We start from the raw sequence: 14,402 nt of genomic DNA on the forward strand, positions 1-14,402 counted from the left end.
CATCTACTTGATTAGCGGTTTCTTTCTCTTCGCTTTGCATGAGCTAAAATGCTTTTATTCTATTTTTTTTTTTTTTGTTCTCACACATTGCTTGTTTAAATATTTTTTATAAAGACACAGGACATGATATAAGTTTGTTTTGAATATAATTTGAATCCAGTTTTTTTTTTAATGGTGATGGAACCTTTATTACTAAAAAAAATATTTTACGTCTCTTTCTCATTAATTATCTTCATTTAAATAATAGAATATTCGAATATTCGTTTTTTATGAGCTTAAATATACGAATACCAAATTATTGTTGAATGACCATCCTTAATAAACACTACATGAATCTGATTCCAAAAAATAATAGACATGATAATAGAAATGAAGATTAAAAAGTTATTTTCAATACACTGATCACCATTGTACATCGTAATGCATGAAACAAGTACATTAAAATCAGTTTATGTGTAGGGTCTAAATTTCCCTTAATGCCGACAGAGCGTTATTGTTGTGTATAAAACATGTTCAAAACAATGCAAGGAATGCAAATAAATGCTAAATAAGTAGGATCACTTGCTCGTGTGATATTGTGTGTTATTTGTTTTATTTATGTACTATAATGTGCTTTTATTTGTATAGTGAAATTGTTTTCCTACTTAGAATGAAGTAGAATTAAAATGATTTAATATCACAAGAATCGACGGTAGTAAAAGGCAAAAAAAATGTATTAATAAATAAAATAAATAAAAACTAGCAAGGTTGCAATAGCGTGCAGTATTTTCACAAAGTTTAATTGCATAAGTTACATTTAAATGTATAGTCTATATATAGGCTATTTTTTTCGTTTAGCAGGGAAATACATTTACAACGCAGATTATGATTATTCCAGGAATGCTTGTGCATCAGTTTAAGACGCTGGAAATGTCCCGCCCCTTACTGAAACAGAAAATATGATTGGTTAGCAAATATTCAATCGCATCTGAAAGGAACGTTCTGATTGGTGGATCAGCTGTCTTGCTTTTTGTCACCCACCTGTTTTCCGGCAACTCCCGCCGCTATTGATATTAATGGGTGTGTCTCGTTTGGAAGGGTGTATGCTAGGTAGGACACGTCCTTTGAAGGCTGCAGTATACCGATAGTCCTCCTTTAAACAAGCCTCGTTTAAACCAGACGGCCTTCGTAGGACAAACGGAACATAACATGGTTGCTATGACAGCACGCCACTCTTTAACAAGTGCTCGCGCTTTGAGTGAGAAGGGAACAAAGTCCCTTAATGTACGAGGTACATTTTAGGAGAGTTATAACGATATAAAGAGAAAAGAAAATAGTTTTGACAGGTGTACTTATTTTAATTATACATTAACATAATTATACATATTATATACTCTGCACCCATACTGAGGTAGGCCTACTTCACCTTGGGAATTAACATTCCTTGCTTTTGAACATCATGTTTACGGGCAAATTGGCTTAATTGATTTAGACATTTACACTGAAGCAAAGAACCTGTGGGTTGTGAGCAGGCACGGCGCCAGGATTTCAGGTTTGGATGGGCCAGACCAATTGTGGGTGGGCCTTAAATTATAAACGTTATCCAATCACTGTTTAACCTAATAAAAGTTACTGACTAATATACTGCTATATTATCTGTACGTAGGCTATACATAATATAGATTTTAATAGCTTGACGCTCTTTAAATATTTAAGAATTGTTAAATATTTCACAATTCTTATTAATTGTTTTAAGTTTTCAACAATAGGCTACTACATTACAGATCAACAACACTGCCCGACAGTTCCAATCAATACTCGGGAACAGAACTTGTTCATTAACAACGTCATCTGTCCATTTATTTATTTTCGATTTCATTAACAACAGACTTACTTATTATACAGAGAAGATGTATTAAAATGTAACCTATACAATATCACAATATCAGAACAAAGTTATCTGCATTGCAGAAAAACAACAACAACAAAAAACATTTCAGAAGCCAAAAAATAATCAGGCTAAAAATAACAACTGAGTAAAAGACACTCATATTTTTGCGCTAACAGACAGGCTTAAAAGATTGCCAAACGTGAAGGAAAGGGAAGAAGAGAGAGTATGAGAAGAATATTTATTCATTGCAAATCAAATTATTTATCAGAGCAGTAGGAAAGGGCATGCTACTGTAACGGTCACTTTGTGCTTTTATGTTAATCTGAGGTAAAATGAGAACTGCGCATGTGCGTGTCAGTAATAGATTTGAAAGGTGAGGAGATAACCGCTCCACCGACCGTTGTACTCTTTCTTTTATTTCATTTTATATTTGTGGACGAGTGTGACGTTTGAGTAATTTTACTAAACACGGGGAAAATAGGCTACGCTATCGTCTTTCGTGCATCTTTCCCTCCGACACCGATTTTTTGTTTTTTTTCTACCCCCCCTCTGAGCCACATCTCCATTTTGCGTTACACTACCGATCTTTCCGAAATTACAGGAGTAGTCGGCGGGGTTTGCTCTTGAAAATGTCAATGATTTCATCGAAGTCGAGAGTTACTGTAAGCTCTCTCTCAAAGGTCAACAGACAGAGGGACATAAGGCGAGAAGTAAGCATGGTGCTCCTATTTGGTGTTTTAATCCGGTTGACACTGGAAAAGACGCGTTCAACTGTACAAGATGTCATTGGCAGTGTTATCAGAGCTTTTAAGAAAGTATGGATATTCGGGAAAACGTCCCCATTGCATATGTCCATCACTTCTACAAGACTTTTGAGATGTTCTCCTCTTTTTTTGCAGCAGATGCCATGAGGCCATAGGTGTCACTGTTGCTGCGCTGGGTTGGAAAATATGTGACGTCATTATGTTTTTTAATTTAATCAATGTTGATTATGAAAGTGAGCATGCAGCATGAGAGAGATGAGAGATGCCACTTTATTACGTGATATAAAGTGGCAATTGCAGGTTAGCTATTAAGTCAAAATTGCGTGATATAATGTGCGAGAAATATAGCTTGATATTCTGGCTTTTTTCACATAATTGCATGTTTATATATCTCGCAATTCTGACTTTATAATAGGCCTACGCAATTGGGAGATATAAAGGCAGAATTGCATGATATAAAGTGCGTGTTACAAAGTCAGAAGAATTGTGAGATATAAACTATGGGTAAAAAGAAAAGAAGCAATTGCGACTTTATTTCATGCAATTCTGACTTTATAACATGCAATTGCGGCTTTATTTCATGCAATTGCGACTTTAGTTCACGAAATTCTGATTTTATATCTCGCAATTCTGAGAAATAAAGTCAGAATTGCAATATAAAAAGTCGCAATTATCTTTTAAAATGTTTTAGGCTATTCTATGGCGGAAACAAGCTTCCATACTAGGCTATAGCGTATAGCCTGCCCTAGTAGCCTAATTAAATTAATATAAAGAGGCGATTTGTCCACTAATGGCTTAGTCGACTAGGGGGGAAAAAAATAGTCGGAGGCCTTATTCCACATATCTTCGAAGTTCGAACCAGCAGGCCATTCTGGGTTGAGCGAGCGACCCTGCAGAATGAGCGAGCAGAGCGGAATATTCAGAAATGCGCTCTCCGCTCACATGCTCTGATCGGAACAAACCCGAACACTGTCTGCTGAACTTGCGCAGAAACATCAAAATAGACATAACCAGCTTAAAATTGTTTTTAAAACTAAACATTTAGACTATTTTAGCACAAATTATGAGCTTAATTGGCGATTTTTTATTTTATAATTCTTGACAAAAAAATTTTGAAGAAAAGTTTTGGGTGGGCCTGTTGAAAAGTGGGTGGGCCTAGGCCCGTCAGGCCCACCCATAACGCCGTGCCTGGTTGTGTGTACCTAGGAAGGATACACGAAGGTCACATTCGAAGGCTGCATTCAAAGTGTCCTACTCGCTTTTCCAAACAGCCGCGATGACGTATGTGTCCGAGAAATGCGACCTCCCGAGGACGCATCCTACCAAACAATTAGACGTCAAATGTTTGGACGACAGTTGTCTATATGTCACCAGCTTGATTGACAACGCTTTCTTATTGAATGGTTATCTTATCCACCTTCAAGATAAGGCGTTTGAGTGATTCTAACTTCTGACACTTTGCCATTATGACAGTAGAAAAACGTTTTTAATTATTTGTTTTTTATTATTAATAGTTAATGGCTGAATAAATGTACTGGAAAGAAAATAATTAGTTATATGTGACATCGCTATGTCTTGAACAATAATGAGTGATATGAATGATTTTTCCCTATGACAAACCGATTTTGCCTGGGTCCCATCTACAGTATGGTTTCACTGTATGCCAAATATTAGAATGTAAAATATCAAGGTAACGATCACTTCCCATGAAAGAATAGGCCTATGTATTTGTTTTATATTTAACTATTTCAGACTTTTCTGAGAATGCTATGGAAAAGAAATACATTATTGCATAGAGATGGAATGTGCAGAAAATCAGTTTTAGATAAAAAAAGAGTACAGAATAAATGTACGGAAATTTGTATTGACTGAACAAAAGAAAAAATAATATCATGTAATTGTAAATCAAATCAAATCATTATTGTATAGACCTACAGAGCTGAAATATTCTTCTAAATAAATCTTTATTTGTGTTCTGGTGAAGAAAGAAAGCCATACCCATCTGGGATGACATAAGGGTAAATGATGAGAGCATTTTCCTTTTTGGGTGAACTATTACTTTGTTCTAACTGTTAATTTGAAATATTATATTTTTTAATAAAAAAAATGAATTGTAGAATTAATTAATGATATAACTTATAGAAAAGTAGTGAACATTTTGGTTACATATCATATATTTAGCCATATGGAATATACTGTATAATAAATAGGTCTATCAGTTGTATAGGACAGAAGAGATTATAAACACACACACACACACACACACACACACACTCTCTCTCTCTCTCTCTCTCTCTCTCACACTCACACACACACACACACAGGAAGTTGCAATGTTACATTGCCCCAATTATAATATTAATCGACAAAGCAGTAAACAGCTTATTTATATGCATGTGATTGTTTTGTCTTGTCTAAAATTAACCATTTATAATTCATACTGAACTTTGAACTTAGTGGCTGTTTGTTTGAATGACTTCTCAGCTGCTCAATCGCAGACTGCTCGCGAGTAGCTCTTAGTAGCCAATCCGAATGCAGAAAATGGGTGGAGAAATAAAATAACAACGCATCTGTCTTGCCTGTGCATCTAGGGATGGACGATACCAATTATTTTCTCTTCAATCCGATACCAATAATTTCCAGTCCAATATCATCGATACCAATACCGATACTTCTATTAATGTTTTTTTTTTTTTTTTGCATGATTTCTTGGGAGAAAATGGGAAATGTCACTTTAGATATGTTGTTATATTAGTGTGAATTTACTCCAGTTGTTGTTTCTCAGATTTTCTATCATTACCTCTACAAGTCACTGATCCCTCGTTTGAACGAGCCTTGTGACGGAAGCGCTTGTATGTTTGTGTCTTTCAGCATGTGTGTTAAGATGAGCGGAAGAAGAAATAGTTCCCATCCTGCACAAGTATTTGCTAATATAGCCTTCGCTTTGAAGCTTATGATTATTGTTCATGGTAACCAAATAATAATATCCCTATACATTTTTATATAGTGACATTTTTGAGTGAGATCGATTATTTGATATAACATCATTATCATAAGTATCGATATTTTAGGATCGATCTGCCCATCCATAGTTGCGCTCCCACCTCCCGCAGCTAAGTGCGCATTTAGAGAGAATCTCTGTACACTCAATGGTGCTTGCGTTAGTAGATTGAAAAAGCTCCGGGTCAAAAGCCTACTCATTGTTCTGGTGGCCATACGTATCATCAATTATTTTAGGTGGGCATATGTAAATTTCTAAGAAAGATAGATGGCATACGACGTATGCCTGCGTATGCCCAAGACTACACTACTGAACCTGTTATGTCCACTGGAGGCAGCAAAGTATTGCTTACTGATCATGCATAGTCAGAACTAGAGCACAATTATCAACATTAATCAAGCATGTAGTCTGTATTTAGCACAAGGAATATTCAAAGAAGAAAGAAGATTAATCACTCTTTTTTGCTTTTACGCTTTGATCTAAAACAGCAACGCATTATGAAGTATTTACACATTTTATAGAAGATATAGAGGACTACAGTCACTATAGTGATGAGAAAAGCGAACACATCCAGACAATGGTACTGGTACCAGGTAAGGTTATGGGCCTCCACACGCAGGTGTTTAGCACCCTTATTACGCATGACAAACTCTATCCAGAACACTGACTCATCCAAAGGCTTAATTGGTCTGTCATGATGAATCCTGGACAAATGCATGGCATTCTCTTTGTACCTGTGGAGTAAAGAGCAAGAAAGATATTGTAATATGTCTGTGTACACATTGCTACCACATAATGCTAAGCATAAAACTTCATCTCATTCTCGGTGAGAACTCAAAATATATATTGAAGTTCATAGTACTGTTGTACAATGACACCACAGTAAACTCACGAGGGGTCCTTAATGACAGCGTTGAGTCCGTCCACCAGGTCTTGAGTCTGCATGCTGTTGAAGTCCATGATAACAGCAGCCCCCTTGGCCTTCATATGGACCAAATTATCTGGCTGGTCCGCAAACAAGGGAATCCCCACCATTGGAACACCATGATATATGGCCTCATATATGCCATTTGTGCCACCATGAGTGATGAAAGCTCTAGTTTTGGGGTGACCTGAATCAGGAAACAAACGTGGATAAATAGAGAGGATTCTATTGCTTGGGTAGAAATAGCACCATCAAGACATTCCTTTATCTGAGACCAGAATCGTACTCTACTCAAGTATATAAAAGCAGGCACAAATGCTTGGCCAGCATGTAGTCTCGTTGTAAGCATGTATTCTTGTCTACTCAAGGGGGCGATAGTTACATTCAAATGAATTCTTGTGTTGTGATAAGACTTGCATTCTGACACAGTTCTGAGGGGGCAATGCTTGAAATTGAGTTTGCTTAGCTAGACGCAATTGCGTTCACATACTGTAATCTCATAGACCATGTTTTGATTCTGATACAGAATATTACAGTTATACTGTACAATTTACATTTTTAAATATAAAAATGTATATACTCTCACAAATTGAAACACAAACCCAGTAAATCATTCTGAGGGATCCAGTCATAGATTCTGGTGTTCCCACTAAGAGTCTCTGGCTTCTCTCCAGCGTATCTCCATAAGACCTGCAGATGTACAGAGCCTCAATATCAGCTGAATTAAGGATGACAAGTGCATTTTAGAGAATTAATACCTGACTGAGTTTCACTCATATGATCTGTGAAGTTTATTTGACTGGAGTGTTCTACTCTTACACATTACAATAAAATCATCAAGAAACGGTTCATTTGTTCATAAAAAAAATGGAAGGAAAAGAAGTAAGCATGTAAGAATCCAAGTGACCTTCTGAGGTATTTGTGCCAGTGCAGAGGCGATCGTATTGCTCCTCTCTTTGGTAATGTTGTTTATCATGGATCCAAGAGTGAACACCACTATCCCATCATCACCTGAACTCTGCACAAATGCCTCCATATCCTGTGCACATAAAAAAAAAACAAAAAACACACACATACATGATTAAACACAGGACAGATAGGGGAATGATAATTTCTAATACATATGCTTACCTATATAGAGCTTTTGATAAATATGCTTAAGACACTGAAACATTCTTAAAGGAATATTCCAGGTTCAATAGAAGATAAGATCAATGGACAGCATTTGTGGCATAATATTGATTACAACAAAAAAAGTTTTTTGACTTGCTCCTCCTTTTCTTTAAAAAAAAGGGGGTTACAGTAAAGCACTTACAATGGAAGTGAATAGGGCCAATCCGTAAAGTTAAAAAAATACTCACTGTTATGAGTAAAGATATGGCCACAAGACATAAACAATACATGTGCTAACATGATTTTAGTGTAATAAAATAGCTTAATAAACTTTTCTTTGTAAAGTTATAGCCAAAAGTACAACTTCGTTGCCGTGATGATGTAACGTCAACGAATCCTAAAACGAGTGTAAAAAAATGACGATTTAAACAATTGTACAGCGTTTTAAACTGCCCCTTTCACCTGTGACCAGGAGTGTGTTTTTGAATTTTCATCCTCAAAATTTCCTGCCCGATGCTCCAACGCTCATAAAGCTTAAAGACAACAGAAAGTGGTAAGATCAATTTTTTTTATATCTTGTTGCAGCGTACAAATAATACATGCGTTTTAACAGAAGAATTAACGTATAAGTGCTTTTATAATATTATAAGCTTCACATTTATGCCTTTAAAGCCTCCAAAAATTAGAGTAGTGACTCGTCTCAACCTGGGTGGCGGAGGACAAATCTCAGTTGCTTCCACGTCTGAGACCATCAATCAGCACATTTTATCACGTGGCTTGTTGAGCACGTTACCACGGAGACATAGCACGTCTGGAGGCTTCATACTATTCTCTGCGGCATCCACGCACGACTCCCCATGCGAGACCCCACCGAGAGCGAGAACCACACATTATAGCGACCAAGAGGAGGTTACCCCATGTGACTCTACCCTCCCTAGCAACTGGGCCAATTTGGTTGCTTAGGAGAGCTGGATTCAAACTCATGACTCAAGGGGTGGAAGTCAGGGTCTTTACTCGCTGAGCTACCCAGACCCCCAATTTAGCTTTTTAAAAGAAAAGATGGGACAAGTCGAAATTATTTTTTTGTGGTGAACATCATTACGCCACAAATGCGGTTGATTGAGCTTAACTTACATTGAACCTGGAATATTCCTTTAATAAGCACTGAAAAAAGTTGGATCTGACAAAGGTTTTACTACAACTCACTTTTTGAATAATTTTTGACTGGTCATTCAAAGCATCTAAATGTCGAAAATTCTAAGATTAGGAAATTCATATCTCTTGTGGATTTTAACAAGACAGATGTACCTTGGGTAAAGGTTTGGCAGGGGTACAGTGAATCCCTCCTATGTATTTGAAGTTGGGCAAGAATGGTCGCGGAAACTCAAAGTCCCAGTAAGTTCTGATTAACCAGATATCGGCTTTTGCCATCATTTCACAATATGAGGTGGGTCGTCCTGGAATTTAAACTGATCTTTAGAATTAAAACAGTAAATTAAAATGATAGTATAGTATATTGTGCACCAATGTACATGTGCATGATCATTTGTCTTTCAGAGTTTTGAACTCACCTAAATATTCAGTGTAGTAGTTGTCAAATTTCTTCCACAGACTTATGGCCAAAGCATCTTGAGAAAGGTAGAAGAGCATGTTGATGATTCGCTCAGTAAAGCTCATCTTGTCTGTGAGTTTACTCATGGCTCCAGGAACATATGATGGTGGAGCCGGTATCTGACCACACATCCGCTCTACAGTGTGAGCGATGGAGAATCGGAATGTGTACACCAAGGGAATTTTCAACTGTTCAGCTAAAATCTCACTGCAAGCATAGATTGGGTCGGCAAGCATGACGTCAAACTTCCCATGCCGCAATTTGTCCATCAAGTCTGAAGATTTCAAAATTCCATCGCAGTATAAAAGACAGATGTCCTGATCTTTGGAGAAAATCTCATAAAACTTGATATGAACCTGCAGAAGGTTTAACTGATCCATCTCATACATGGTGAAGTGCAGAAGTTTTTCAATGTGATCCTGAAGTTCATTTGCAGAGATGGACACATTAAAATGCTGGTAGGAGAAGCGATCAGTTTCTCTGACATCCATGTAAAGAGTGGCATTTGGCATCAGTACAGTTACAAGGTGTCCTTTGTCCATCAGCGTTTCCAATACAATTTTCAGATTAATCCAATGACTGGCCTCAGTAAACCAGACTAAAATATTCCCACATTTTGCAGGGCCAAACACAGTTAGCAGAGAAAGGAGAAAGGCTATGAACCTCATGGTTATCAGCGACAGAATGTGTGTTCACTCAGTCTGCCTCAACCATATACTATCAGGTATAATCATTAACAAGCATACAAATGATAACAAGAGCAATGTCATGTGGGGAAAAATCAATAATTTTTTAAAATGTAGAGGACAAAGAGAAAGGTAGAGCAGGTTCAAACAGGTAGTCCCACCCCAAACTCACACCACTGGTTGATCCAATGTGGTTATGTAAGCACCACAGTGTTTAAACAAGAAGTCAACCTAGAAATGGCTTACTGATAGTTGCACATTAAAGGCCAAGTGTCTGATATCTGTACCAGTTGCAGGATCAAACAGAATTGCAAAAACAATGACCGTTTCTAAATATGTTGTAACAATCTGCCTCTTCGGCAAAGTCACACTAACTAAGATGTGCAGATTAAAGAATAAATAAACACTGGTGTAAGAACGCCAAACTCTTCTGTGTTCTTACAACAGTGAACACATTCAGAGAGCAAAACTCGCACACGACAATATACACAATAATGCTGTCCATAGGATAAAAGAGTGTTTTGTCTCGATATCCAACAATCTTAAGTGTCCTTAATGTCACCTAATCCTTAGATGTTTCTCACCGTTTTTAAAATAAGTCCTTTTTCAAAGAGTATTTTCCTTGAGATGCGTACTTTCTAGGGATACATCCACAAGTTAGAGGAATAATCCAACGATCTTTTGTTTGTAAGGAAACACCTCCCTAGGGTGTCTCGCTGGCCCCTTATATTTCGAAATGCTGCCTTTGGCGTGCTTCCCACTTCCTGTTTTTGTGTCCTGTGAGGTCTCGTGACTGGAAAATCTTACAGCTGTTTCAAGTATAATAATCTGACCCATGCATACAGTTAGAGATACCATGGTCAAAGATGTCCATCTAGCTCATTTTTACATAGAAAAACTATTGAAAAAAGCAAGGAGGAGCACAAAAGCTTGTTTTGCGTGAACAGCCAACAAAATAAAAAAATCAATTGGTCTGTATATTTAAACGTATAACTGGTCCGACAAAAAGGCAGTCCCGCTCCAATCTCAGGGCACTGGATGAGCCAAGGTCGGGCTGCTCAATCAGCCACCAATGTTGTAAGCAAACGTTTACGTTTTGTTTTTAATTTATTTTTTAGAAAGTCAATCCACGAATAGCTGGCTTACAATGTAGCCATCATTGGGCATTGAAGGCGAAGTGTTTTCTTTCTGTGGCACTAGCATCACAACACAAAAATTGCAACTATAATGATGACTGTTTTCAAACAGGTTCTCCAAACACTCCCCCATCATCCAATGGACAGTTCGTCAAATAGTCCCGTCCCAAAGCCAGGCCATTGCCTTATGTTACTGTGTGGAGTGCTTGCATAAAGCGACGTTGAAAGTGCCACGAAGCCACAGTGTTTACACTTTTGGGGAATTCATTCTAAGCATGAATGACATGTTGTTTCTGCACATTAAACTGGGATAGGAGAAAGTATTTTAACATAGATAAAATACACCCACTTTTAAAAAAAGTCACAACAACTGATCCTACAGTTTGATTCTGTGCTTATAAAAAGCCAGATGTTTCAGACGGTTGCCACTTTTCTCCTAATCCAAAATGTTTAACTTTTCTTCCTCTCTTTCTCTGTGAGTAACAGAATGTTGCTTTTTTGAAGTATAGATTTGCCTAATCTGATTACAGATCATTGGATTGTCAGTGTGCCATGAAAAAGTGCTCTAGACGAGAGGGTTGCTGTCACACCAACAATGGGCATCCCTCCATCAAGCTATGCACCTGCCTGCTCTCCAACCAGCTCTCCTGTCTCGCACAGATAACACTTTCTACCCTCTTTCTTTCCCTCAAGACTCTCTCTCCCTTTTCCATCCTTTATTTTTTGAGGACAAATATAAGGATTTATGACCCCTCCAGCCATTTTTTAGAGACAGGGGCTCAGACAGAGTGGGAAAATTTTAACATGCAGCATGTGAATTGGTTTAGACGTATAAAGAGATCAAGTCTAATCGGTTGGCAACAGAGACACTTCTGCATTCAGTCGTTTTTTGGGGAGGGCAATGGAGCGCAGGAGTGAATGCATGTGAGAAAGGGAGGGGGGGAGAAGCCCATGATCTGCTCCATTGTGATAACAGATTTAGGCAGAGTGTGGGGCTCCGATAAGGAAAAGCACACTCAATAGAAGATTAGTCGCATACTTGGAGTAGAACAGTGGAGGAAAGGAGGACACTTGGAACGAAGAGGAGCAGGATGTGCTAGTGATGCTGAAATGGATTCTGTTTATTTATTGTTGATGATAATTCTGATAATTTCATCATACTATCTTTTGCCTTCAAGATGGTGCTGTTTATGCATAGAGCTTGTGTAATCTGAAAGCTTGTTTTTTTTTTTAGCAGATTTATCCATTTAAAGCAGGGCACAGCACAATATATCAATGGAGGAATTATTTGATGCAGTGGAGAATATATTATGTAGTTGATGCATAACGTGTCCGTGCACTTTTTAAAACATTTTAAGATTAGAATTTATATGAATGCACAGTATAAGGGATGATGTATATGTTTTTGGCTAGTAACTACAATAGTTACAATTTCATACCATTTTAATTACCTTTTGTCTTCACTAGTTCATATCAATTGGGCCTACAGTGTGACGAATTCATTTTTAAAAGTAGTCTCTCAATTAATACGAGTACACAAACGCTAAACATTGCGAAAATAGTTTTAGATGCAGTATAATGTGGCACACATCTCAACTACTCAAATTCTTCTCATTTTAGCCCAATATTTAGCTGATCTTGATTTGAGAGCGTATGGAGGGTATTTTCCATTTGCATTATGTCATTACCTTTACCGATTCTTCTCGGAGTTTTGTATGCCTACCAGTACTTCTGGGTTTTTGGGTGAAGTATTTCAAATATGAATTTGAGATATTTAAGGTTATGATGCATTGTGAGTGTTTTGTGGAGAATTGAACTCAGATGGTGAAGGGTACCAGTTTTGTAACTAAGCATTAGTAAACATTGACACATTCACCAGATAAGCTTTTGTTTTCTGTGTTTGGTTTAAGGATCAAAGTTGCCATGTTTGTGTTTGTGATTGTATGCTGTGTTAAATGGTGATTAGTACAGAGGGGGTTCAGCTGCAGATTTTAAACGGAGGTAAAGTAGTATGAACAGATGTCCACAAACCCTCTTTTCCTCTGTAATAATAACTCTAAAACAGCTATATGAGGACTAAATTGATCTGAACACAAATGAGGGACATGTTCATTTAGTTTTAAATACCGTATACTTGGCCCAAATCATGTCATATCATTTTTAGGATTGTAATATTTTCATGACAATTTAGTACATTTACCCCCAAAATGTTAAGCTGTGAATTACTGTAGTACAGTAATGAAGATGACCCTAAAATCATGCTAAATTGTCGTGAAAATAATGTCACAATGCTAAACGTTTTAACTCCCTTAAACAAATGCTTCTTTAAGCTTTTATTTTCTTTATGGGGTGAAAAATGACCTCAACATGCTCTTGTGAAATTAATTCTGTAAGTAAACACTGTTTTGGAGCATCTTTGGTCTACATCAATTGTGTATAAACCAATCCGTTTTATTTTTTTCTTAGTTTTTAGTTTTTTATGATCTCAAACTAAAATCAATTACAATAGATTTTCTATAGGCTACTGATGTTTGATCGTAACAAACATACACACTCTCTTTGTTCGCCTGATTGGTCACAGGCGAGTGTGGATTTTGACTCCAAGATGACCTCTGGCATTAGACCAAAAGTTAAGCTGTGTCCACAATCCCCTCTCTCATGTAGCCTGGACACTTACAGAGGTCACCGCTATGGTCACACTGCTCTTAAACAGTCTCTGCAATGGACAATTCTCTGACCACAGCAGAATAGCCAATCAGAGAGCTCAGAATGGACCAATAGGCACATTAACCAATAAGCCATTTTGATGAATCTGACAAAGGCTGATTAAATATTCTAGTCAATTTTCAGAAGGTCTAAATTAGTTTTTTTTTATTAATAAATTAATACAATAAATAAAGATTTTCAAGTAAAACAATGAACGAGGACAAACATTCTACAATTCTGAATAATGAATGCACGAAAACAATCTTTGGCAAAACATATGTTGCTGAATGCAGAGTAGTTTAAAAGATAGTATCTTCCATCAAATAAATTAGAGTAACGATTTTTTGGGGATTTACACATTTCAATTTCATATCCAAATTTCAACTAATTAAATTGAGTAATCTTTAAAACTAAATATTTTAGGTTTCATTAATTTAATTTAGGTACAAATTCCATTTAATGTAATTTTGTTATGAAATTGATATATGTAAATCTTAAAAAAAAGATGTTAATATTTATGCTATTGTGTAGCATAAATATTAAATAAAAAATTAAATTAAATACAATCAAATATATTTAAGTTCCAAAT

The 14,402-nt window shown here is 36.7% G+C and overlaps 1 protein-coding gene across 2 annotated transcripts in view; it reads right to left on the reverse strand.

Moving 5' to 3' along the window:
* The window catches only part of LOC127622475 (UDP-glucuronosyltransferase 2C1-like), a 31,243-nt gene extending 20,563 nt beyond the window's left edge, over window positions 1-10,680 (reverse strand). The window contains exons 1-6 of one of the 2 annotated variants that reach the window (XM_052096579.1): window positions 9,245-10,680; window positions 8,982-9,130; window positions 7,468-7,599; window positions 7,163-7,250; window positions 6,528-6,747; window positions 1,818-6,369 (exon numbers count right to left, since the gene is read on the reverse strand). In XM_052096579.1, the coding sequence (XP_051952539.1) occupies window positions 6,087-6,369; window positions 6,528-6,747; window positions 7,163-7,250; window positions 7,468-7,599; window positions 8,982-9,130; window positions 9,245-9,953 (1,581 nt within the window). In that variant the 5' untranslated portion in view covers window positions 9,954-10,680 and the 3' untranslated portion in view covers window positions 1,818-6,086. Of the gene's footprint in view, window positions 1-1,817; window positions 6,370-6,527; window positions 6,748-7,162; window positions 7,251-7,467; window positions 7,600-8,981; window positions 9,131-9,244 lie in introns of those variants that run through there. The other variant, XM_052096586.1, reaches the window with a different exon arrangement.
* Window positions 10,681-14,402: the final 3,722 nt, after the last annotated feature.

Source organism: Xyrauchen texanus, chromosome 3 (assembly GCF_025860055.1).
Source record: "Xyrauchen texanus isolate HMW12.3.18 chromosome 3, RBS_HiC_50CHRs, whole genome shotgun sequence".
NCBI lineage: Eukaryota > Metazoa > Chordata > Actinopteri > Cypriniformes > Catostomidae > Xyrauchen > Xyrauchen texanus.